The 23,293-nt window shown below is 43.3% G+C and overlaps 1 protein-coding gene across 3 annotated transcripts in view; it reads left to right on the forward strand.

Annotated features, from left to right (window-relative positions):
* Positions 1 to 6,064, forward strand: part of si:dkey-181m9.8 (E3 ubiquitin-protein ligase RNF31) — a 101,889-nt gene extending 95,825 nt beyond the window's left edge. For all 3 annotated transcript variants that reach the window (XM_061733072.1, XM_061733073.1, XM_061733074.1), the window contains one exon: positions 4,612 to 6,064. In XM_061733072.1, the coding sequence (XP_061589056.1) occupies positions 4,612 to 4,680 (69 nt within the window). In that variant the 3' untranslated portion in view covers positions 4,681 to 6,064. The remainder of the gene's footprint in view (positions 1 to 4,611) is intronic.
* The last annotated feature ends 17,229 nt before the right edge of the window (positions 6,065 to 23,293 follow it).

A 23,293-nucleotide genomic window follows, 5' to 3' on the forward strand; every position in this document is an offset into this window, starting at 1 on the left:
GGCATGAGCGCGTAATAGGAGCCGTTCAGAATCGGCTGTCGCTATAAGATCGAATTTTGACTGCAAATCAAGCCGTTGTTTCAGTAAACTCGGACTTGGGTTAACTGAGTTTAGTCTGTCTGTGTCCTGAATTTTAGATGTGAGCTCCTGTAATTTAGCCCTGCGGATTTTACTGGCGTATGCTGAATAAGAGATAATCTGTCCTCGCAAATATGCTTTGAGTGATTCCCATACTAGCGAAAAACTGGTAGAATCTGTTTTGTTTAATGCAATGAAATCATCTATTGAAGCAGATATAGAAACATTAAATGCATCGTCGGATAAAAGCAATGGATTAAACCTCCAGGGAGAAGAAAAACGGGGGCGCTCAGACCATGTTATATTCAAAGTTAGAGGGGCGTGATCTGAAATAACAATTGGGTGGTATACGACAGAAGTAACTTTGGGGAGAAGAGAGCCATCAACAAAAAAATAGTCAATACGTGAATATGACTGATGTACTTGTGAAAAAAAAGAGAATTCCTTATCTCCAGGATATGAGAACCTCCACGGATCAACAAGCCCGTTCTTGACTGTAAAATCGGTAATAGATTTTGACATAGAGGATTGAGTCAAAGTACGAGGATTCGAACGGTCCATTAATAACACAATTCAGATCACCGCCCAGTATTGTAATATGCGTATTTAAGAAAGGGAGGTTGCCAAACAGCCTATCCGTAAAATTGGGGTCATCAAAATTAGGGGCATATATATTCACCAACAATACAGGGTTACAGTATAGAGTGCCGGCAACAATAAGATATCTACCATTCTTATCGGATATTGTCCTGGAGACGGAGAAATTGACTCTTTTGTTGATCAAAATTGCTACTCCTCTATTCAATTCAATTCAATTTTATTTATATAGCGTCTAATACAACAGATGTTGTCTCTAGACGCTTTCCAGAGATCCAGAACATGAACATAAACATAAACATAAACATAAACATAAACCCCCGAGCAAATATTATATAAACAATGGCAGGTAAAAACTCCCATAGTGGGAGAAAAGCCTTAAGCCAAACAGTGGCAAGGAAAAACTCCCCTTTAGGAGGGAAGAAACCTTGAGCAGGACCAGGCTCATAAGGGGGGGCCCTCCTGCCAAAGGCCAGACTGGGGGAGTCGGGGACGTCAGCAGCACACAGCAGGCAGGTGGAAGCAGCAGCGGGATGACCAGAGGGGGGGGGGGGGGGGGGGGGTGCAGGCAGGCAGAAGCAGCAACAGCAGACATCCACGTAGGCAGGTGGAAGCAGCAACGGGATGACCGGGGATGGGGGGAGGGGGGCCGGGAACACAGGCCAGAACGCAGCTGCCGAGGCTCCAGCCTGCAAACATGCACAAAAGAGAAAAAAGGGGGGGCCGGCACAAGAAACTACAGGTACGATGGACAAAAATGATAGCTATGAGATATTTATAATAGATAAAAATGGTAATGGAGAAGAGAGGCAGGGAAAAGGAGGAGGACAATGGCTAGCTAGTGCACTGCAGGGATAAATACAGTATATAAACAGATGTAGACAGCAGACTCTGAGGGATCAGAAGGGGAGCGGGGGGTGGTCAGGATGTCAGCAGACATCCACATAGACAGGTGAAAGCAAGCAGTGGGATGATCAGAGGGGGGGACTGCAGGTCAGCATGCAGCTCCTGAAGCTCTGGCCTGCAAACATGCACAAAAGAGAAAAGGGGGGGGGGGGGGGGGGCAGGCCAGCACAACAAACTACAAGATCGATGCACAAAAATTATGGTTACGAGATACTTATAATTAATAAATGAAAATGGAAGAGAAGAAGAGGAGAGAAGGAGGGGTGATGGGCACCTCTCAGTAATAGGTGTGAAAACCAATCTTAAAGGATATGCTATGGTCGCAGATTGAACAGGTCTCCTCTTCTCATCCCTCCTCAATTCCTGCACCGTTTTCTTATCCCATCAGCACCTAAAAAAGGCAGTTGATAGGGAAGGGGACCCTGCTGACCCTGCCCTGCCCTCTAGACCTAGAATCAAAATTTGAATGAAAAATATCACCCACCCAAGCACGTTTGAGTCTGAAATGATCTTTATTTCGCAAATGAGTTTCCTGAAGGAAAGCTATGTCAGTGTCCAAGCGTTTCAAATGTGAAAAAATCTTTGATCGCTTAATTGGATTATTCACACCTTTAACATTCCAGCTAGTGAATGTAATGTTTGATCCAGTATCAGGCTTGCGCAGATTACGATCGTTTATATAGGCATTCTTTGAGAGAAAATAAGACCGACTCACCCACCACAAGAGGAGATATAAGGAAAAGAGGTAAAAGGGAAAACCAAAACAAACAAAACTCAGGAGTATATACATACCTACAGAGACAAAAAGCCAACATCCCATAACCCCCGCCCACCCACCCAACGCACATTAGATGATCCCATCCCCAAACGATGGAAACAGCCGTGCTGGCTTCAAAGGAAGCCATTCTCGAAAAGAGATGCTTTCGACTATAAAGCTAAATACAAAAACAAAAACAAAATTAGCTCCTGCAGAGTTAAAACCTTAAAAAAAAAATAAAATAAAATATGAGGCATATGAAACCAACAATCTGAGCCATTCTGACGATCGCTGTCTTGTCAGGGTAACAACAAACGTTAATTAAATTAAGGAGATCTTTGGCCTGTAGAACAATGATATATACATATATGCACTCGCACACCCACACAGACACGCACACACATGCACACAATTTAAGCAAAGACAGGGGTGTGTGCATATTTTCTAATCAAGGCATCATACCAGAGAAATGATTAGGCCTTCAATTTTAAACGGTGTTGTTCCCATTGATAGTTCAAAAAAAAAAAAAAAAAATAAAAAAAAATAAAAAAAAAAAAAAAATAAATAAAAAAATAAAAATTACGACATAAAGACCCATTTTCTGAATTGACTCACTCACTCACCCCGGGCCAGAGTCCCGCATGGACAGCAAGCTGGATAAATCGTCCCAGAAAACTAGCTGGTAGTCACTTTTTTTATTTTCCTGATGAATGCCAGGGCTTCATCTGGCGACGTGAAGTCACGTTGCTGGCCGTTATGGGTTACACGCAGCCGGGCGGGATACAGCAATCCATACCGGACTCCCCGGGCTTCGATTTCGGCATGAGAGTGCGGTGGGCTCTGTCCACCACCGGCTCCGCGCCGAGGGAGAAGGCTTCCGCCAAGAGCCTGGAAACACCGGCTGCAGATGAAGAGTCAGGATCCTCCTCCGGGACACCAATAATCCGTATGTTCTGCCGACGAGACCTTGACTCCAAATCCTCGCATCTGTCCTCCAGCCTCACACATTCTTTCGACAAGTGATCAACTTTTTTCTGGAGAGCAACGATGTCGTCTGAGCAGCTTGAGAGCGACCGCTCCATCCCAGCAACCGTGGTCGTGAGACCCGCGACGTCCGCCTTCATGGAGGAAATACTGCCAGAAAGATCCGCTTTAAGGGAAAGCAGCTCGGACTTAATGGACGTTAAATTCTCGTTCAGTGCTGCCTGAAGCTCTGTCCTAAATATAGCCGCAACATCATTGCGAAGAGCGGAGAGCAGTTCAGTTTTGAGCCGGCTGAACTCCGCGGCGGGAACCGGCGCGGCGCAGGTGCTCTCCGGAGGAGGAGAATCACCGCGGGGCGAGGAGACAGCATGAGCAGCAGGCCGCGGGTTAGCTGGAGGGTTATTCCCCGCTTTGATGGACTTTGGAGGAATTTCCGTGGTAAGTAGTCGAAGTAACCGCGTTGAAAATAAGTTAGTTAAAACCAAAGCCGTGGGAGTGATGCAAAAAGTGCCAATAAATGTTGAATTAAAATTAACTCTGCAGGAGCTCCGCTAATCACGTCTCACCCCATGTACAGCTAAGCCGGAAGCCCGCCTTCATGCTCTGTTGACTAAAGATGTTTTTGTCCATCCATCTGTTTGAACTCCTGCCCTTTGGACGGCGCTACAGAGCACTGTACACCAAAACCTCCAGACACAGAGACAGTTTCTTCCCCCGAGCTGTTACTCTGGTGAACTCTCATCACTCATAGTCTAAGAGTAATCAACCACTGTGCAATAATAATAATAATAACAACAACCACAATCATATGCTGTAACAATGCACCTTTCAATAATCATGTCTACCTCATACTGCTGTACCTTTCACTTTTTTTAAAGTGTATATATGTTAATAAGAGCTGTCATTTGTCTATTTACTGTACAGTGAGCGAAATAACCAGAGTCTAATTCCCTGTCTTGTTTGACCTGACTTGGCCAATAAACCTGATTCTGATTCTTCTGATCTTGTTCAAAGTCAAGATCTTTTATTTTCGTTGTTTTGAAGAGAAGTCCCACAGGACGAGCTACAGACAGCTACATAGATATGAAGAGAGAACTGGGAGAGTTATGCTCTTAAAAAGAAAAATACTGTTCAATGGAAACACCAATCCCCATAACCACACCTATACCACAAATTTAACTTTTCTTTTGTGAAAAAGGGTAATGGAAACACAGCTAATACTTTATGTTGGTATTGTACATGCCTTTATGTTCATATTTGCTCTACAACATTCTGTTTCCTGTCTACAGACTCTGACCAGCAGCATTCCTCTTAGGAGGCAGCGACACTCTCCCATCAAACTTACAGATGGACGATGAACTCTGCTGAGCCATGCCCCGACCACAGCTCCTGCGCCATGGAATTTTCCCACTGTCAAAATACCAGCCATTCTGATAACAGCACACTGTCAGCATAGCAATTGTAAGCAGGATGTCTGACTGCACTGACCCCACCCAGCTGCTTAGACATCACACGGCGACACATGTCAGATCATTATGGCACTTTTCTCTAGTACCTACTGGGCTCTACTCATTTCAGCTCGGCTCCACTCAACTCTGCCTGGTTTCTTTTCCATAACAATTCAGCACCTGGAGCAGAAGTAGGAGGTTGGAGTGAAGCTGCTGTGGCGTATTTGATTGTGTGATATAAATGAAGAAGACAACAACAATAAAGATGTAGAACCTGGAGGAGATGATAGATGTGCTGCTGGGTCTGTGGCTTGTGTTTGATATCAAGTTAAAAAATGAGAGAGAGAGAAGCTTCAAGCGGCAACACAAAGTCAGCTGGAGCCGCGAGCAGCTATGAAGTGACAGAGCTCCTGGTGGATCTGGTCGTTCCTTATCGCCCGTCTAGATCCCTTTTAATTCTCTCCTCAACAACCAGGTTTATGAACATCTGCATCTCACCAAACAGACTTTTGCACTGCCATTGCTGGTCGAATAAAATGAACAAGAAGCCGCGAGTCGCTCTTCTGCTGATTTCTGCCTCCTGACTCAGACGTCTGACTCCAACCCCCGACCAATCGGTGGCCTGTAATGTGATGATGTCAGATGCAGCCGACTCGGCCGCTTAGAACCTCGGCAGAATAGTTACAGAAAAAGTATCAACTCGGCACGTTAGACCCCTAGTGGAAAAGCAGAGGTGAGGCGAGTCGAGTCGGCCTGAGTAGGTACTAGTGGAAAAGCGCTGTTCCAACTGGCACCTGTTGTCATTGAAAATATGCAACTAATGACAAACAACCAAAGGAATAAGTCAAGCATGCAGCCAACTGGTCACCTTAACAAACACCTTGACAGGTAACAAATAACAAGCCTCCTCAGCCACTGGGTCCGTGGATAATGCCTGGGCATAAGCAGCTGTTGGCTTGTCTTTGCATGTTGCAAATTTGAATATCCTTTAGCATGTTTAGAAAGGGTTTGCATCTGATAATATGTAAGCAGATTTTACCACGTTTTTGCAGGTGTTGGCATCTGTTAACAATTCAATTTTATTTGTATAGCGTCTAATACAACAGATGTTGTCTCTAGACGCTTTCCAGAGACCGAGAACATAAACCCCCGAGCAATTATTACATAAACAATGGCAGGTAAAAACTCCCCTAGTGGGAGAAAAACCTTAAGCCAAACAGTGGCAAGAAAAACTCCCCTTTAGGAGGGAAGAAACCTTGAGCAGGACCAGGCTCATAAGGGGGACCCTCCTGCCGAGGGCCAGACTGGGGGGGGTCGGGGACGTCAGCAGCACACAGCAGACATGGGGAAGCAGCAGCGGGATGACCGGGGGGGGCTGGGGGGGGACCGCAGGCCAGCATGCAGCTCCCGAAGCTCCGGCCTGCAAACATGCACAAAAGAGCAAAAAGGGGGCCAGCACAAGAAACTACAGGAGCGATGGACGAAAATGATAGCTATCCATCCGTCCATCCATCCATCGTCCGCCGCTTATCTGTTCCCGGGTCGCGGGGGCAGCAGTCTCAACAGGGATGCCCAGACTTCCTTCACCCCAGACACTTCCTCCAGCTCTTCTGAGGGGAGTCCGAGGCGTTCCCAGGCCAGCCGAGAGACATAGTCTCTCCAGTGTGTCCTGGGTCTTCCCCGGGGTCTCCTCCCGGAGGGACATGCCTCGAACGCCTCCCTAGGGAGGAGGGACATGCCTCCCTAGGGAGGAGGGACATGCCTGGAACACCTCCCTAGGGAGGAGGGACATGCCTCCCTAGGGAGGAGGGACATGCCTCCCTAGGGAGGAGGGACATGCCTCCCTAGGGAGGAGGGACATGCCTCCTTAGGGAGGAGGGACATGCCTGGAACACCTCCCTAGGGAGGAGGGACATGCCTGGAACACCTCCCTAGGGAAGCGTCCAGGAGGCATCCGGTACAGATGCCCAAGCCACCTCAGTTGATGATAGCTATGAGATACTTAATAAATAGAAATGGAAATGGAGAAGAGAAGAAGGGGAGAGGAGAGAAGAAGAAGGGTGAGAGGCACCGCCCAGCGGATCATGTCGGTGCCCTCCTGCAGCATAGGCCTATAGCAGCATATCTACCACCAAGCTATATTTGAGACTAACCATTATAATCTTGTTCTATGGCTGCAACTATGACTACTGACTCTAACACACTAGAGTTTACACTACCTAGAGATTTACCAACACCAGCTAGAGGTTTACTAAACACTAACTATAGGCTTTACTAAACAGAAAGGTTTTAAGTTTAGTTTTAAAGGTGGAGGTGGTGTCAGCCTCCTTAACCCAGATTGGAAGTTGGTTCCATAGTAATGGTGCCTGATAGCAGAACGCCCGCCCTCCAAATCTACATTTGGATACTCTAGGAACTACGAGTAAACCTGCACTTTGAGAACGCAGAGCTCTGCCAGGAACATAAGGCACTATCAGGTCTTGCAAATATTGGGGAGCTAAGCCGTTTTAGGCTTTATACGCAGATAATACAATTTTAAATTGGATTCTGAATTTTACGGGTAGCCAATGGAGCGACGCTAACACTGGAGAGACGTCTCTACTGCTGATTCCTGTCAGTACTCGTGCTGCTGCATTCTGGATCAGCTGGAGCCTATTCAGCAAATTACTTGGACATCCTGCTAATAACACATTACAGTAATCTAGTCTAGAAGATACAAATGCATGAACTACTTTTTCTGCATCACTCTGCAAGAGGATTTTCCTAATCTTTGCAATATTACGGAGATGGAAAAATGCTATTTTACAAACCTGATTAACATATGGTTTAAACGACAAATCCTGATCGAAAACAACACCAAGGTTTCTCACACTTGTACTGGAAGCCATCGCAACACCATCTAATCCCTTCCTAAAATGCTCTGGACCAAGATTGATAACCTCTGTTTTATCTGAATTTAGAAGCAAGAAATTTCCGGACATCCAGTCCTTGATGTCCCTAAGACATGCCTGAAGTTTAACTAACGGTTCCGTTTCATCCGGCGTCATAGACAAATAGAGCTGCAAATGAAAGTGTATGCCATGATTCTGGATTATACTTCCCAATGGCTGCATGTATAAACTGAACAAGATTGGCCCTAGCACTGAACCCTGCGGAACACCATAACAGACCCTTGACTGTTCTGAAGAAACCTCATGTACATGAACAAACTGGAATCTGTCAGATAGATATGATTTAAACCAACGTAGAGCTGTCCCTTTAATTCCAACAACATGCTCTAACCTATGCAGTAAAAGGCTGATCTACAGTGTCAAAAGCAGCACTGAGGTCCAGTAGAACCAGTATGGACACTAATCCCTTATCTGAGGTCCAGTAGAACCAGTATGGACACTAATCCCTTATCTGAGGTCCAGTAGAACCAATATGGACACTAATCCCTTATCTGAGGTCCAGTAGAACCAGTATGGACACTAATCCCTTATCTGAGGTCCAGTAGAACCAGTATGGACTCTAATCCCTTATCCGAGGTCCAGTAGAACCAGTATGGACACTAATCCCTTATCTGAGGTCATAAGAAGGTCTGTGCTATGATGCATTCTAAACCCTGACTGAAAGACTTCAAACCGATCATTTCTATACAAATAGTCACATAACTGGCTTGAAATTGCCTTTTCCAGAATTTTAGATACAAATGGAAGGTTGGAAATTGGTCTATAATTAGATAAGGTGTCTGGGTCAAGAGAATGTTTTTTAAGTAAAGGTTTAATTACTGCAACTTTGAAAGCCTGTGGTACATATCCTAAGTTTAGGGATAGGTTAATTTGGTCCAGTATTGTCGCACCAATAAGAGAAAAAACCTTTTTGAATAGTCGAGTCGGGATGGGGTCTAACATACATGTGGTTGACTTAGCTCTATTGACGAGTGAGGTCAGCTCAGGGAGGTCTATAGGATCAAAACAGTCAAGTCAAGAGTCTAGGGAAGTCGCTAAAGCTGAAGAACAACCGACTGGTTGATTTCTTCTCTAATTCTCATGATTTTACTGTTAAAGAAGCTCATAAAGTCCTCACTACTGAGAGCTGCAGGAATGCACGGCTCAACAGAGTTGTGACTCTTTGTCAGCCTGGCTACAGTGCTGAACAGAAAACGTGGGTTATTTTTGTTATCCTCTATCAACGATCTGTTCTGGCTTTGCGAATGGCTTTTTTATATACTATTAGAATATCTTTCCATTCACGATAGGAGTCTACAGACTTACAAGAGTAGCACTTCCTTCCATTTTACGCACATTTTGTTTCAACATGCGGATATCTGAATTATACCAGGGAGTTAAGCTCCTGTGGCTAGAAACCCTCCTTTTCAAAGGAGCAACTTCATCTAAAGCTGAATGCAACAAATCTTACTAGCAAGGAAATCAACATCTGCAGAGGTAGAACCCAGGTCACTGGCCTCGACTACTTCACTATTTTCCACTGTCGTAAGATGAGCAATGGCCTCCCTAAATTTAGCAATAGCTTCATCAGACAGACATCTGCTAAAGTAATACCTCCTATTTTGCACTTCAACATCAACAATATTAAATTCAAACGTTATTAAGTAATGGTCACCTGTAAAGGGAGTTTACAGGTGACACCAACAGATCATCAGTTTCAACACCGTAGTTGAGAACGAGATCGAGAGTATGATTAAAACAGTGCGTCGGTTTATCCACTTTCTGTGAGATACCGATTGATTCTAGAAGAGAATTGAAAGCTAATTTAAGATTATCGCTTTCAACATCAATATGAATATTAAAGTCACCCACTATGATGAATGTATCTGTACTGATCAATAAACCAGATAAGAAATCTGAAAATTCAGACAGAAACTCTAGATAAGCACCAGCAGGGGGCCGGTACACTACCACTAACACAACTGGTTTCTCTGATTTCCAGCTCGGAAATTTCAGACTAAGCGTGAGGCTTTCAAATGTATTATAATTGGACTTAGGTTCAATTTTTGTTTGGAGACTGGAGTTATAAATTGCTGCGACTCCTCCGCCTCGGCCCGTGTTTCTAGGAATGTGATGATTAAAATAGCCGGGCGGAGTCGATTCATTCAAACTAACATACTCTTCCTCCTGTAACCATGTTTCTGTTAAGCAGAAAATATCACTCCTGCTCTCTGTAATTATATCATTTACTAACAGAGACTTGGAGCTTAAGGATCGTATATTTAGTAGTCCGCATCTAATTTTTCGGTCTCTTATTGGTACCAAATGCGCATTGGTTTTAATTTTTACAAGGTTATTTTGGTTAACGCCTCTATAACGCCGCACCTGGTGAACTTTTGGAGGGCGGGGAACTGCAACCACTTCTATTTTGCTAGGCACCTGGTTAGAGTCACCAATTACATAATGCATTAAAGCTGCAAGCAGCGATGAACGGGCCCTTGCACCCTTGTGCACGTTCAGGCGTGCTGCAGTGGAAGCTTGTATGACTTGCATGTAGATTCTTCAGGGCTGGACATTTAGCGGATGACACCACCCACGACTGGGGGGTGGGGGTGGGAATCCAGAACTGGTTCTTGTTGAGAACCCGTTCCCAGTGTTTCAATTCCTTGGAACCGTTTGCCTTTTTCGCAAACGATTCCCTTATCGATTCCAGTGGGCGCGAATGACGTCACCAAGCACGTTGTGCAAAATGCGCATTCGCGCCCAGCAGGAAAACACGGGGACAAAGCGGCATAAACGCTCGAAAGTTTGGTTACATTTTACCAAAAAGTATGAGAACAGGGCGACAATTCTTGCAATGTGGACATTTTACCAAAGGGGGGAAACTGTTAGGACTCGGCCGGCTGATGCGCTGGGAGCGTGGAGTCAGCCGGCGTGTGGTAAGGCTGATTTATGGTTCCGCGTTACACCAACGCAGATCTACGGCGTAGGGTACGCGGCGATACGCACCGCACGGCGCGCGTCCCCGCGTACCCTATGCCGTAGGCTCTGCGTCGATTTAACGCGGAACCATAATTCATGCTTTAGCAGAGCTGCGCTCTCGGACACGAGGACGTTCCGGGCTCCGGCTGACAGCGGAGCTCCTGACACAGCTGCAGCTCGTCAGCTCATCTATTGAGAAGTTAAAGAGCATCTACCGCTAGATTCTCCTTTCATCAGCAGGGAAGAGTATCAGGCCAGAATAGATGAATGTCACCAGCAGTGACTAAGTTTGTAGTGTTGAACATGTTACTGGACATTCTTGTGTAATTGCCACAAAATAATTTGTTGTATTTAGTTAATTTCTACAGAAGAATATTGATTTTATTATTATTTTATATCAAATACATATTTTATATTACAAATAATTTTGTTGGGACCCCCTGGCACCATCGAGGAGCCCAAGGCTGGCCCAAGGCTTAAGACTTCACTTATATTTTTTTGTTCAAAGATATAAAACAAAGTTGATACTAAAATTGTTTGTTCTCCTTTTTTTCCAAATGAGAATCAATAAGAGAATCGATAAGGAATCGAATCGTTAAGCAGAATCGAAAATGGAATCGGAATCGAAAAAATCGTATCAATTCCCATCCCTACCCACGACTCTCTATATCAAACCATTCAAGATATGGCAGAAAATAGGATCTATCAAATATCGACCAATCAGAAGAAGGGGCGGGGCTTATTCAGGCCAATGAAGGTCAAGTACTCAACACCGAGTCCGATGACACCACCCACGACTCTGTATGTCATACCATTCAAAAGTTATGGCAGAAAGTAGGAACTATCAAATATTCACCAATCAGAAGAAGGGGCGGGGCTATATAAGGCCAATGAAGGTCAGGTACTCAATACCGAATCCGATGACACCACCCACATGTCTTTATCATAACCCGTTAAAAAGTTACGGCAGAGAATAGGGACTATCACATATTGACCAATCAGAAAAAGAGGTGGGGCTAATTTGCACCAACTATGTTCAAGGACTCGAGTCCGATTACACCCCCCACGACTCTTTATATTAAACCATTCAAAAGGTATGGCAGAAAGTAAGAACTGTCAAATATGGTTGCGACATGTTACAGGTGTGTACCGATTTTCGTGCATGTATGTCAAATTGTTTTGTGGGTTTTTTTTTTGCTTTTTGGAAACTAGCGTTGCCACGGTAACCCCTATTACTGAGAAAAGTAATGCCCATCGAGGCACGATGGAGACGCATCCAACGATGTATGCCATGCATGGGTGCACGTTGCGGTTCGGGCCGTATTAACGGATGAAAAAAGAGTGCGGAATAATAATAAGAATAAAAAAAGGGAAACCTTTCTGTATACTAATATATCGCCTTCATTTTCATGTTTTTCCTAATTTTTTCGGGCTTGTTTTATTTTTTGGGGATTTTTTTTTCCACATCCGAGCGGGGCCATGCTGTACACCCGCTGGTGTGACGTGGGACTTTTGCGACTTTAGCATGTTAGCGAAACGCTAGCAGCATTGCCCTTTGGGCCATTCTGGACGATTGCAATATGGTCATGCCACTACTTGGCATGCCCATAATAAGAAAAGGGAAACCTTTTCTGGATACTAATATATCGCCTTCATTTTTCAGGTTTTTCGGGCCGTGTTGTATTTTTCGGGGATTTTTTTTTCCACATCAGAGCGGGGTCATGCTCTACACCCGCTGGTGCGCAGTGGGACTTTTGCGACTTTAGCTTGTTAGCAAAATGCTAGCAACATTGCCATTTGGGCCATTCTGGACGATTGCAATATGGTCATGCCACTACTTGGCATGCCCATAATAATAAGAAAAGGGAAACCTTTTCTGTAAACTAATATATCGCCTTCATTTTTCAGGTTTTTCCGGCCGTGTTTCATTTTTGGGGGATTTTTTTTTCCACATCAGTGCGGGGTCATGCTGTACACCCGCTGGTGCGCAGTGGGACTTTTGTGACTTCAGCTTGTTAGCAAAATGCTAGCAACATTGCCTTTTGGGCCATTCTGGACGATTGCAATATGGTTATGCCACTACTTGGCATGCCCATAATAATAAACATCACAGATACAATAGAGTCCTCACACTTTCAGTGCTCGGGCCCTAATAATAAACATCACAGATACAATAGGGTCCTCGCACTTTCAGTGCTCGGGCCCTGATAACAGGTCTCAGCAGAGGTACAACATTTTTACCATGTGTTTGTATCTACTTACATGTGTCGGTAGTTAATATTTATTAGCATGTGGGAAGTTTTATCATCTCAAGGCATTTGTTAGCATCTCTTGTCTCTCCATGTATCAGCAGAGCAGATTTTAGCATCTACTGGCAGTTTTTGCCATATATTTGTAAGTGTTAACATATTGTAGAAGGATTAATGTTATCATTTTGTTGAATACTATTAAAACACTGGAAAGTTTTTTTCGTAGAATACAGAGAGAGAGAGAGAGAGAGAGACACACACACACACACACACACACACACACAGAGAGATCCCAATAGCCGTACCTCTGATATGATGAGCTCATGGAAAACTGTGTATTAACCGCTCTGAATATGCAACCAGTGGGCGCAGAGCGGGGGGAGAAAATGTAACTGCTCTGAACATGGGGGAGAGTATGTTAGATAATGTTAGGCGCCTGATAACAGAGGGGAGTTTTATTCCGTCTACAGAAGACAGCTAGTCGTAAAGGTGCGGGGCCAAATGTCACCATGGATGAGCAAAATGTCATATGTACGCACTAAATTGTAGACATGTACCAGGGGTGTCATAAATATAAGTCTGTTTGGGCTTGAATTGAAGAGAAACCTGTCATGTGGGGCTGCCACTAATGAGAGGTAATGGGAGGAGAGTAATGTCTGAAGTTTAAAAAAATGAGAGGTTGTTTTCAGTTCCTCCGGTAAGACGGCAAGTGGGGCCCTAACGGAGGAAAAGTAATGTGACCTCCATAATAAAAAAAGAGGCCTGGGGGTGCGGCCCCAGGCTCTTGACAGTATAAAAAGTAAGACGTTCCACGAAGTTATCAGAGTTGAACATTCGAAAGGTGAACTCTCCTGTGAACTGGTGTAATTGTATTTATGCAATAAAGCCTTTGCAGTATTTGAACAGACCACCAGCCAAACCTGACTCTAGTGTTTTTCTTCAGTCCATTGGTGAAGGTATTATACTATAACTAGTATATGTAGTATTACCAAGACGATCCACTACAATATCATGTGTGTTAGCATATTACATGAGTCAATTCAGTCATGATTTGTTTCAAGTTTAAGTTTTCTGCACGTTAAACTGTCAATAGGTATCAGAATCTGTGAGCAGGTGTCAGCAGGTGGTGTTATGGTAAAGCTGTGCTATTGTTGGCTCAAATAGAGACTGTGCTGTTTTGAACTAAAACCATGAAAAAAAAAAAAAAAAAAAACGTCCCACCACTTTTCATGTGTATGTTCACTCACCGGCCACTTTATTAGGTACATGTACACCTGTCCAACTGCTTATTAACGCACATTTCTAATCAGCCAATCACACGGCAGCAACTCAATGCATTTAGGCGAGTAGACATGGTCAAGACGATCTGCTGCAGTTCAAACCAGCATCAGAATGGGGAAGAAAGTTGATTTAAGTGACTTTGAATGTGGCATGGTTGTTGGTGCCAGACGGGCTGGTCTGAGTATTTCAGAATTTGCTGATCTACTGGGACTTTCACCCACAACCATCTGTAGGGTTTAGAATGGTCCGAAAAAGAGAAAATATCCAGTGAGCACATCTGCGGGCATAAATGCCTTCTTGATGCTGGAGGTCAGAGGAGAATGGCCAGACTGGTTGGAGCTGATAGAAAAGCAACAGTAACTCAAATACTTGTTACAGCCAAGGTAAGCAGAAGAGCATCTCTGAACCACAACACGTGGAACCTTGAGGTGGATGGGCTCCAGCAGCAGAAGATAACACCGGGTCCCACTGTCCTGTCAGCTAAGAACAGGAACCTGAGGCTACAAGTCGCACAGGCTCACCAAAATTGGACCTTAGAAGATTGGAAAAACATTGCCTGGTCTGATGAGTCTCCATTTCTGCTGCCACATTCGGATGGTAAGGTCAGAATTTGGAGTCAACATGTAAGCCTGGATCCTTCCTGCCTTGTACCAACTGTGCGTGCGTGTGTGCGTGCGTGCGTGCGTGCGTGCGTGCGTGCCGGCAGAGGAGCACAACAGTGGGGGTCCCAGAACCCGTGAGGGGCCCAAATTCGTGGGCCCCAGACCAATTTCATTTTAATATGAGCTCAGAAGCCCACCTTGCATTTTTTTTTTAACTTTCCCCACATAATGACAAAAACTGGAAACGTGTGTAAGTGTGTGTGAACACAGGGCCCCCTATTGCTGGATAGGAAGCCATAGCACCCACACACACCGGAAGTGTCGTCATGGACTGGGCAAATCAAATTACTCAGTTGGACATCCGGCGCAAGTTAATAAAAGAGTCGCGGTCAAAGTCGGAAATAGACGGAAGAACACGGGCCGACGGAGGACGAAGCAGGTGGCGACGGACTCTTCAGATGAAAATTAATCAATATTGTACTAGTACATTTACAACAACAAAGTGATATATCTGCATGCAACAGGTAGGCATGTTTTCTTGTAAGTTCCTGTCGTTTTTAATCTTTATTACATAAATTACTTTATTATAATCACAGAGAGCGGGTTAAAGGAGGAGAGATGCAGCTAATTGTTGCAACCGGGTTTTAACCGGGTTAAAACTGAAGTCAACAGTGTTGCAGGACAATATTCGAGTTTTAGGATTTCATAGCACATCTTAGGCGTTCCATTAGTAATGAACTTCCTCTCGGATATACTTCAAATTAAAACCATCATTAGCTACAGAGAATAACATTAACTTTATTCTGAAATAGGATGTTGACTTAAGCCTCCGGGTAACTTGGTATCTCCCGTTCCGTTAGTCTCTACTCTTTTAAATTGACAAACTTCAATAACTACTTTAACGGCATTCAGTATAACTTAAGCCGTCCTGCGTCAGCGAGACTGTATCAGAAACGGCAGCCAAGCCGCTAATACTAGTGGCAGTATTGGTAATGGACGTGGAATAGAGGAGGCAGCGGGTCTGGTAGGTGTTTTCACAGGCATGCAGCCTGTAGCAAAGACACTCTATGCAGAAGATCACGCATTACCGTTTCTGCCAATGGTATGAAATGGTATCCACTTCCTATCTTCTTAGTGGGCGTGGTCGCCCCTCTCCCCACACCGTTTTGGAAGTGTTGTGAACATACAACACTAGATACAGTACAACTTTAATATTTGGGCCTTATTTTGCCACTCGTTTTTTTTATCTGCTACCTTAATGTCTGATACAACCCAGTACAAGATCATCGGATGAGTCTAATATTCTTTTTTTCCCTTCCAAAAAGACTTCAATAATAACAATAACAGTATTATTAAGCAAAGAAGCAAATCTTATTTTAGTTTTAAATGTCAGTTTATCCGATGGGAAAACGACGTTGGCAGTTCTGCAGTGACCGATGACTCTGAATCTCTGAATCAGCACCATAGACATATATACATGGGTATATATATATATATATATATATATATATATATATATATATATACATATATATATATATATATGATCAGCACCACCAGAGAGGAGAGCGTTGTATTGCCAAATCTCTGATTGTCTGATTGCCAAATCTGATCTCTAAGTGTGTTGCTCAGACAGAGACAGGTCTCAAACAAAGTTCATTTTCTCCTAATCTGTCGGTCTGAAAATTGCCATTTTGGTGTCAGAATGTTCAGAAGGTTTGTGGCTTTTGAAAAATGTGTCCCATATTTACTTAGGTTACTATGGGGCGAAGGAATTGGTAATAATCTGTGCTCACGTTCACTTTTCCAATAGGACTCAATAGACTCAGGAGCTGCTGTTAGTCTCCTAAAGGGGCGGGGCAGTGGGGAAACCCACGTGACGTGGAAACACAACCGTAGTGGGGGTAGAGTTTACAATAAAAAGTCTCTGCCTATATAGGCTAGTGAGGAACTGTCAAAAAGGGCTTTAGTTTTCGAGATACCCCTTCCTTGGGTAGAACAAAACCTAACAATCCCCCAATCCCAATCCGCACCCTCACAGACTCGCAGACTTACGTGCGCGCTCCCGCACCTTGTGTAAGGGCTTAGGGCTGTCCCATTCCTAAAGTCGTTAAGTGCGCGAGGGCTCCCGGCAGACATTTTGAGCCCTTACTGCTCACTTCCCGTAAGTCAGCATACCCGCACACTTTGGGAAAGGGAATTACCCACAGTTCATTGCGTTGTGACATGAAAGGAGGTTACCAGGGAGAATGTAAACAAAACAGGGGGCGGAGGAAAAGGAACCATGATCTCCATTCTTCATGATCTCTTTTTTTTTCTCTTTTGTGTATGTTTGCAGGCCGGAGCCTCGGGAGCTGCGTTCTGGCCTGTGTTCCCGGCCCTCCCCCCCCTCTGGTCATCCCATTGCTTCTTCCACCTGCCTACGTGGATGTCTGCTGTTGCTGCTTCCGCCTGCCTACACACACCCACCCCCCCCCCCCCCCCCCCCCCCCCCCCCTCCCCTCTGGTCATCCCGCCTGCTGCTCCACATGACTGTTGTGTGCTGCTGACGCCCCCTCCCCCCCCCCTGGTCATCCCGCTGCTGCTTCCACATGACTGCCGCTGCTGCTTCCACATGACTGTTGTGTGCTGCTGACGCCCCCCCCCACCTCTGGTCATCCCGCTGCTGCTTCCACCTGCCTGCTGTGTGCTGTCGACGTCCCTGACTCCCCCAGTCTGGCCTTCGGCAGGAGGGTCCCCCCTTATGAGCCTGGTCCTGCTCAAGGTTTCTTCCGCTCCTAAAGGGGAGTTTTTCCTTGCCACTGTTTGGCTTAAGGCTTTTCTCCCACTATGGGAGTTTTTACCTGCCATTGTTTATATAATAATTGCTCGGGGGTTTATGTTTATGTTTATGTTCATGTTCATGTTCTGGATCTCTGGAAAGCGTCTAGAGACAACATCTGTTGTATTAGACGCTATATATATATATATATATATATATATATATATATATATATATATATATATATATATATATATATATATATATATATATATATATATATATATATATATTTCATTTTTCTTTTCTTTGTGAGCATGTTCGAAATAAAGTTTTTAATTCATTCATTCAAACGGAGGGAAGAAAACCAAAAATAGGACAAATGACGTTTTGGACTTTCTTCAACACTAAAGACAAGAAAAGAGGCTGAGGGAGCTGGATGAAAAGGAGGAGAAGAGGGAAAGGAAGAGGGATGACCAGTTATCTAAGTTCATTGACATTTGTGGGAAGATGGAGGACAAAATGTTGTTTTCTTCATCATTTTTTTCTTTCATAATTTGAGGTTCAATTTCATTTGTTTTCATTTTATATTAGACAAATCCTCGGTTGACCTGGTGTTGAATAAACAAGGCTTGCTTTTCTTTGATCTGAGTACAGTGTTTGAATTAAGATTTCCTTTGTTAACAGAAATGCATACATGTAAATACTAGCAAGATAGTTTTAGATCCAACACAAACAAGTCAGGCAGTAATTTGGTTATTCATTTATTTATGACCACAAAATTTAAACAATTTCAGCAAGTTGAACAAAAACGTTGCAGTAAATAGTAATAATATAACTGTAATATTTAGCTCAGGTTACCATCAGTTTATACGCTCTCTTACAAAAATGAAATGACATCATGCTGAAAAATGGAAAGTAATATTAGTTGGTCATAACACAGCTGGAATGTTTAGCTCAGGATACCATCAGTTTACACGCTCTTACAAAAATGAAATTACTCGGCGATTGAGCCCGGCATACTGGATGCGCTGGTATCAAGGAAATACATATTTTACTGTGCGCATGTTTAAATTGTGTTCTTTGTTGAATTTTATGCTCCTTTATATAGGCTACCACTTTGTTTTCAAACATCCGGATGATCATTCCCAAACTTATAATACCGGTACGTAACATTTTGATCTGCCCTGTTTCCGGTTTCTGCTAAGTGCTGTCCCATTCTTATTTCTACCATTTGGAGCCCTCACACCCTCGCACACTTGATCACGTCACGCTGACGTCACTGAAAGTCTGTGAGGGTTCAGGGCTTGAGGGTTTTGGGTCGAGTTTGGGATTGGGGGAATGTTTTTCCTCATCTCTAAGGTTTCCCATATATGAAATGGATTCTTAGGTTAAAATAAAAACTGCAAACATTGTTAAATTGATACATATTGTTATACACCCCAAACGTAAAAAAGAACCAAAATACAGCCTGGCCGAATGGGAGTTAAGATATATAAACTCATGTAGATTAATAACAGAAGCTCTGCCTGCTTTGAAACTTGACATAATTGTGGTTAGGAAGTTGCTTTACCTATTACAAAAACCTGGATGTGAATATCTTGATGTGTGTTACATGTAGAGATCTTTGAACACTCGCCTAAAATAAGTGGATATGCAAAAAAAACAAATATCTATGCAGAATGTTCTCATTCACATTATAGTTGCCTGGCCAGGAATTGTCATAGACACACATATCATGGCTTGTTGGAAAGATGGGGTTTTGCTGAATCCAGTGATACCAAATATGTAAAGATACCATATAGGCAGTGTGGTACATCAATCAATGTATGAAGTGTCCAAAATGAAAGAATACCGAAACATTGACATATTCAGTGTCCAGTCCCAAGCCTATAATTAATGGTGAGAATGCTGACCAATTCAATGTTACTGCAACATGTTGGGGGAGTCCAAGATGGCGGCAGCGTAGGACGCAGCTACTGAACTCTGTGAGAAGCGCGCTCAATTAACACATTTTGCCCTAGTTTTGAAACACCAAAGTTAATTTAAAATAGCCTTCAACGACTTGTCAGCTTGTTGAGGTGCGCTGGAGATTATTACATGCCGAGAAGAGGACAAAGGACGGCAGTCCCGAACATGGACAACGAGCCCATAACGCGAGACACGCTACCGGACATTTTACAGCCCATGTTGAGAGAGGCGATGAAAGAAGCACTTCTGCCGCTAATGAATGACTTCCTCCAACCTATGTTACGGGAGATGGAGGGAAAGTTCATGGGGAAGATTGACGACATTGGAAAAGAAATGCGTCCCGCAATCACTAAACTACAAACGTTGGTCACTGAACAGACAGTGAGCATTGAAAACATCAGCTCCTCTGTGTCTCACATGGACAAGAAGGTCACTAATCTGGAGAAGAAATATGATGACTTACTGGAGAAAGTCGTAATGCTAGAGGACAGCGCACGCAGGAATAACATAAAAATATTGAACTTGCCTGAATCTTGTGAGGATTCAAATTCAGTGAAATTCATTCAGTCTTTCCTGCAGAAAACATTTGAACAGGAGTTCGCAACTTCACCGCCGGAGATTGACAGAGCCCACAGAATTGGCCCACTACGCTCCTCTAACGAGAGACCTCGCCCTCTCATTGCTAGGATTCACTTTTTTCGGGTCAAGGGACTCATTATCCAGCTATCCAAGGAAATATGATGGCAAGAACATTTACATCTACCCCGACTGGTTCGGTGAAACATTTAAAAAACGAGCCGCCTATCGTCCAGTGAAGGATTTCCTCAGATCTGCCGAGGGCGTGAGATAAGGGATCAGGCACCCTGCGAGGTTCTGGATCACAGCGGAGGGTTCAACTACAACCTTCAACTTCCCAGCGGATGCGCTGCGCTTCTGCAAGAAGTTTTCATCCCCTGAATAACACGGTGTCGTTTTTCTCTCTGAAGGCTACATAATATGCCTTGCAATATTAATTTAATGTTAAGTCTTGATGTTTCATATATCATTTTGCTCTCAAATGACAGTGAGTAATATAGATTTATTCAAATAAAGATTTTGATTTGAACACTTCTGAAGTGCCTTCACCATAATGCCGTGATCATCATCATCATCAACACAATGACTGGTTAATCTCTGACGCCAAAGACAATTTTTTTAGCCTACTAACTTTCTTTTTAATTTACGGCTCGTCATCAGACTCTGCAGAAGCCTGGTGGCGACCCGCTCGCTTGGATCGGGTGTGTTGGGGGGGTGGAAGCATCGGCACTGGGGTTGGGAAGCACTGCGTTAGAGGCCACTATTGTGTTTGGTTATTTACTATAATTCCACTTTTTGTTGCTTACCTCCGGAGCAAGGTGAGCTGTGTCTGAGTTAGAACTGTTTAGTGAACAGTGAAGCTAGTAGAATTTATCTTTACCCACAGGTAAAACTTCAATGTTAGTTTTCTATCATTTTTTTTTTATTTTTTTATTTTTGTGTGTTGTTTGTAGTATATGGGGAATAGATGGGGATCTCCTGGGGGACCAACCCGGTTTCATATATGTTACTTCACTAAGCCTTAGTTATCATAATGGCCACAATTCGGCATGACAGGTTTAAAATATCTTCGGACTTCCGGTTATGGCGCTGTACTGATCAGACACTTGTGTCGGAGCTCCAGTGAAATTTAAAGAATAACTCAACCAAATTGCCTATACAGGTCAGTGAACGGACAAGATACTGTGCTGAAACTTTATCGCCACTCCAAATGCCTCCAAAACAGCCAGCAAAAGCTCAGAAACCGCCTGTACTACCACAGGAGGAATGTGGACCGGGTGCAACGAGCTCAGAGGCTCCAGTCAAATCCTCAACCCCATCGACACGATGAAAGGGCTTTGTCCGTGGGCTGAAGAACGACTTCAGAGTCCGTGGCAAGAGAGGAAATCTGAGACTTGTGGGACTGGTGTGTTTAGTCACTGATCTGAGTATGACTATGCTCTCTGCTACTACAGAGGGCGAATTTATAATATAATAATGCTGAATAATATAAAATGGCTGTTTGGTTATCAATAAGATGATATAACTTTTACGTTTTTTTTTATTTTATTTTTTTATCTTTATTCTTTATTCTTTTTTTTTTTGCGGTTTTATTTTTAATTTTTCAAATCCACTACTTTCCACCTCAATACCATTACAATATGTCATCAGAACTTCAATTTACCTCTTGGAATGTAAGAGGTTTAAATAAACTTAGTAGTAGGATTAAACAGTTAAAGGTATAGTTTGCATCAGCGAGTGTCCTATGGGAAGCAGGAAAAACAGTAATTCGAGGTAAAATAATCTCCTTCTCCTCGAATAAAAAAAGGAAAGATAACTTAAAAACAAAAGAATTAGACTGCGAAATTAAAATGCTAGAGGAGGCCTTCCGGACCTCTGCAGATGAACATATCCTTAATAGAATAAGGAAAACTAAAATAGAATTAAATAAAATAATCAACGCAAAAACACAGTTTTTAGTAGAAAGGCTTCGCCTTTGCACACGCCAACAGATCGGGGAAATATTTAGCCAATCAATTAAAAATAAACAGGGAAAAAGCAACCATTAAGGACCAATCAGGGGAAGTTACACATGATCCCTGTTTAAAAAAACTTAGTTTTCAGAGACTTTTACTATAAACTATATTCATCACAAATTGAGCCATCCGACCAATCCATCAACGAGTTTCTTGGAAAAATTAATCTTCCGAAGTTACATCATGAGCAGGTTACGAAGACTCACCGCTCTCAATAGCAGAACTCCATGAAGCTCTCCAACATATGCATAATATGGGGGGGGCTCGCTGGTATGGGCTCAAATTAATGCCATAAGTATTTTGTATCTGTAAATAAACTTTGTACTTGTTGAAATATTTTGTGCGTGTGCAAAAAATATTTGTACTTGTAGAAATATTTTGTGCGTGTGAAAAAAATATTTTCACTTGCAAAACATATTTGTACTTGTAGATACAAAGCTACAAACTTTTTACAAAGCTACAAACTTTTTACAAAGCTACAAACTTTTTTTTACAAAAGCTACAAACCTTTTTTCAAAAGCTGCAAACTTTTTTTTACCACTACGAGTTATGGCACTGTTTTGACGTACCAAAACTAAGAGCCAATCAGCGATCTTTGGCATGAGTTTCAAAGCGTTTTTGGTAGAGCCAATCAGCACATTGCATGTGCTGACGTTGCCGCCATATTTTCACCATAGTTTTTCCCAGCCACTGTTTGGATTAAGGCTTTTCTCCCACTAGGGGAGTTTTTACCTGTCATGTTCATGTAATAATTGCTCGGGGGTTTATGTTCATGTTCTGGGTCTCTGGAAAGATCCTAGAGACAACGTTTGATGTATTAGATGCTATAAAAATAAAATTGAATTGAATTCTGTTGCCTATGTATTCTCCATCTTGCTGCAAAACCAAGTGTCACTCTTGGGACAGAAATAAATGTAGTTAAATAACTTTAGATGGTAGTTTTTTCCTCCTTGCTGCCGATATATTTACTTCTGAGCCTCAGCCCGTATGTGGAGAGCATTTTTTAGAGGCGATGGCAAGAAGGTTGCCTGCTGTCCAGGAACAAGGTCTCTCTTTTCAGCAGTACAGCCTAGGGATGGGAATTTTTATTCTTGGGCCGGCAGCTCAGTACCGTAATACATTTTTCTTCTGTGGTTTCAGATCTTTCAAGCACCTG

The sequence above is a fragment of the Cololabis saira genome, chromosome 10 (genome assembly GCF_033807715.1).
Source record: "Cololabis saira isolate AMF1-May2022 chromosome 10, fColSai1.1, whole genome shotgun sequence".
Taxonomy (NCBI): domain Eukaryota; kingdom Metazoa; phylum Chordata; class Actinopteri; order Beloniformes; family Belonidae; genus Cololabis; species Cololabis saira.